The following is a 2166-nucleotide window of genomic DNA, read 5'->3' on the forward strand; positions in this document are numbered from 1 at the left end:
TATATACGTAAAAAATATATAACCACAATTGCGATAGTAGTGTTGATTATGTCTTAAGACAATTTCATAAAGGTAGAAGGAGAAATCATTTGTTGGAAGAAAAAAAAACAATATTAGAACGAGATTATATGTTGTTCAATGTTCATGTTGACTTCCATAATCAAACCCACCATTTCTGGTCAAATTGTAGTTTCTTGACTTTTTCTTTGAAAACCCAATTAATCCTTTAAATACCGGAACAAGGTGCAGTTTCCAACACAAATCCAAAAAATCACTTTGGTAAGAGAAGTTATCATCATCATCTTCTTCTTCAACCTCTGCAACACTCACACATGGAAACAGATTCACTATTGCCTAAGCCAACATACGGTGGCATAAAGAGGTACTTCAGAAGACGGCGGTACCAACGCCTCGACAGCGGTGGCGCCGCCACCTTCACCGGTGAAAGGAAAACGAAGATGATTAGGTTAAGAAGAAGCCCACACCGGCAATGGAGGATGAAGGCAGTTCCAAAGCTGACATGGATGGTTAGGTCACCTTTGAAGATGTTTGCAAAGCTCAAAAATGCTTACATGAAGTTCATGTTGAAATCTATGAACACCGACAACATGTTTGGAAACAAAAACACTCTGAAGATTGATCGACAAACTTCTAAGGTTCGCAAGAATGATGCGTTCGAGGCGAGGCTCATTTTCGAGATTTCCAAGGCCTTGGTTGCGTCTCATGAATTATATCCCATGAAATAATCCTTTATTTTCTTTTTGCTTTTTAGATTTTTTTTTTTCTTCCTAAATTTCTTGTGTGATTACAGAAAATGTTGAAGAATCACCAAAAATTTGTATTTTATTTCTTGTTATTTTGACTCTCCGTCGATTGTTAATATTCATTAGTTATATACTAATGACTATCAAAGTTAAAAGTAGTTTTATGTGAATTATCAAACTTATATTTATTTATAGAAGCTAGTTTGATTTAATAGTTTTTACTTATGCAAATGGTTAAATTCCGGTTTTAATAATAATCGTAAACCAAATTATCAGATATAGTTTTTTTTTTTTGTATACTTTTCCTGAGCATGATATGGTTGATTTCATTTACTCTTGGTTTTGAAATATACATTTCAGAATTGTCAAATGCAATTTCATTTGACCAGAACATTAAAAAAAAATCCATTAAAAAAATAGTTACCCTTTGATAGATTATTCTAGAAAAAATAATTAAAATCTTTATGATAAAGAAATTGAGAAATAAATATTGCTAAAGTTTTGAATTTCGTGCCGTCACACGTATACAACCACACCCATGCAACATTTAGGTCAATTGTCTTTGTTGACTTTCTACCTCTGAGCAAATTCCTTTGAAATTTAAACGGTGTTATTTAGCTTTTACTTCATCGTGAATAAATGGAGATATATTAATTGATTTTGAGTCTAAGTAGGAATAACAAATTGAGTACAATATAATAAAAAAACATTTACAAATTTATTATTTTAAGATTTTAGATATCATATCAAATTGTAATTTATATATATATATATATATATATATATATATAAGTACGATTATATAGATATTCTCTCCTCTCAAACATTTCAACAAAGATATCAAAATCAATGTGTATCTTATTAAGATAAACAACAACATTGTTATTAAATTATTAAAAAAAATTAACAAAATCATGTCCTTTAAATAAGAAAATTTGTAAGATCATGCTTTTATTATCTCAAATTAAATGCTGAATTAAATTATTTAAAAAATGGAAAGTTAAATATTTTATCCTTCATTATTTATAAATATTTTATTATTATTATTATATGAAATTATTATTATTTTAAGACTTCTTTACTTCTCTTCGTTTTATCTTTAAGTTTTGATGAAGATTTTCTCTCTTTTTTTATTTGAACACTACAATAAAATGTCTCATTAACAATCAATTTTAGTGATCTAAAATTATTAGTCATTATAATAACTAATTTAGATATTAATTTAAAAAATAAAAATTTATTGATTACTAAAATAGTTATTACTATGAATAAATAATTATAATTGATTTCTAAATATAGCTAACAACGTTCGAGCTACCAAAGAAAATTAGTCACGTTAGCTATCAAGGTTTTTCTATTAAAGAAAATTGTTTATAAATTAGTGTCTAATTAATTAGTAATC

General features: G+C 27.4%; 1 protein-coding gene across 1 annotated transcript; it reads left to right on the plus strand.

Annotated features, from left to right (window-relative positions):
- Positions 1 to 233: 233 nt before the first annotated feature.
- On the plus strand, positions 234 to 862 carry LOC114185876. Its single transcript, XM_028073817.1, has one exon. It carries the CDS (start codon positions 333 to 335, stop codon positions 744 to 746), a length of 414 nt encoding a protein of 137 aa, XP_027929618.1. The 5' UTR covers positions 234 to 332; the 3' UTR covers positions 747 to 862.
- Positions 863 to 2166: the final 1304 nt, after the last annotated feature.

Source organism: Vigna unguiculata, chromosome 5 (assembly GCF_004118075.2).
Source record: "Vigna unguiculata cultivar IT97K-499-35 chromosome 5, ASM411807v1, whole genome shotgun sequence".
In the NCBI taxonomy this organism is placed as follows: domain Eukaryota; kingdom Viridiplantae; phylum Streptophyta; class Magnoliopsida; order Fabales; family Fabaceae; genus Vigna; species Vigna unguiculata.

What these genes read in the sequence shown, in the direction of transcription:
- LOC114185876 (XM_028073817.1), top strand. Translation starts at nt 333, where the DNA reads ATGGAAACAGATTCACTATTGCCTAAGCCAACATACGGTGGCATAAAG.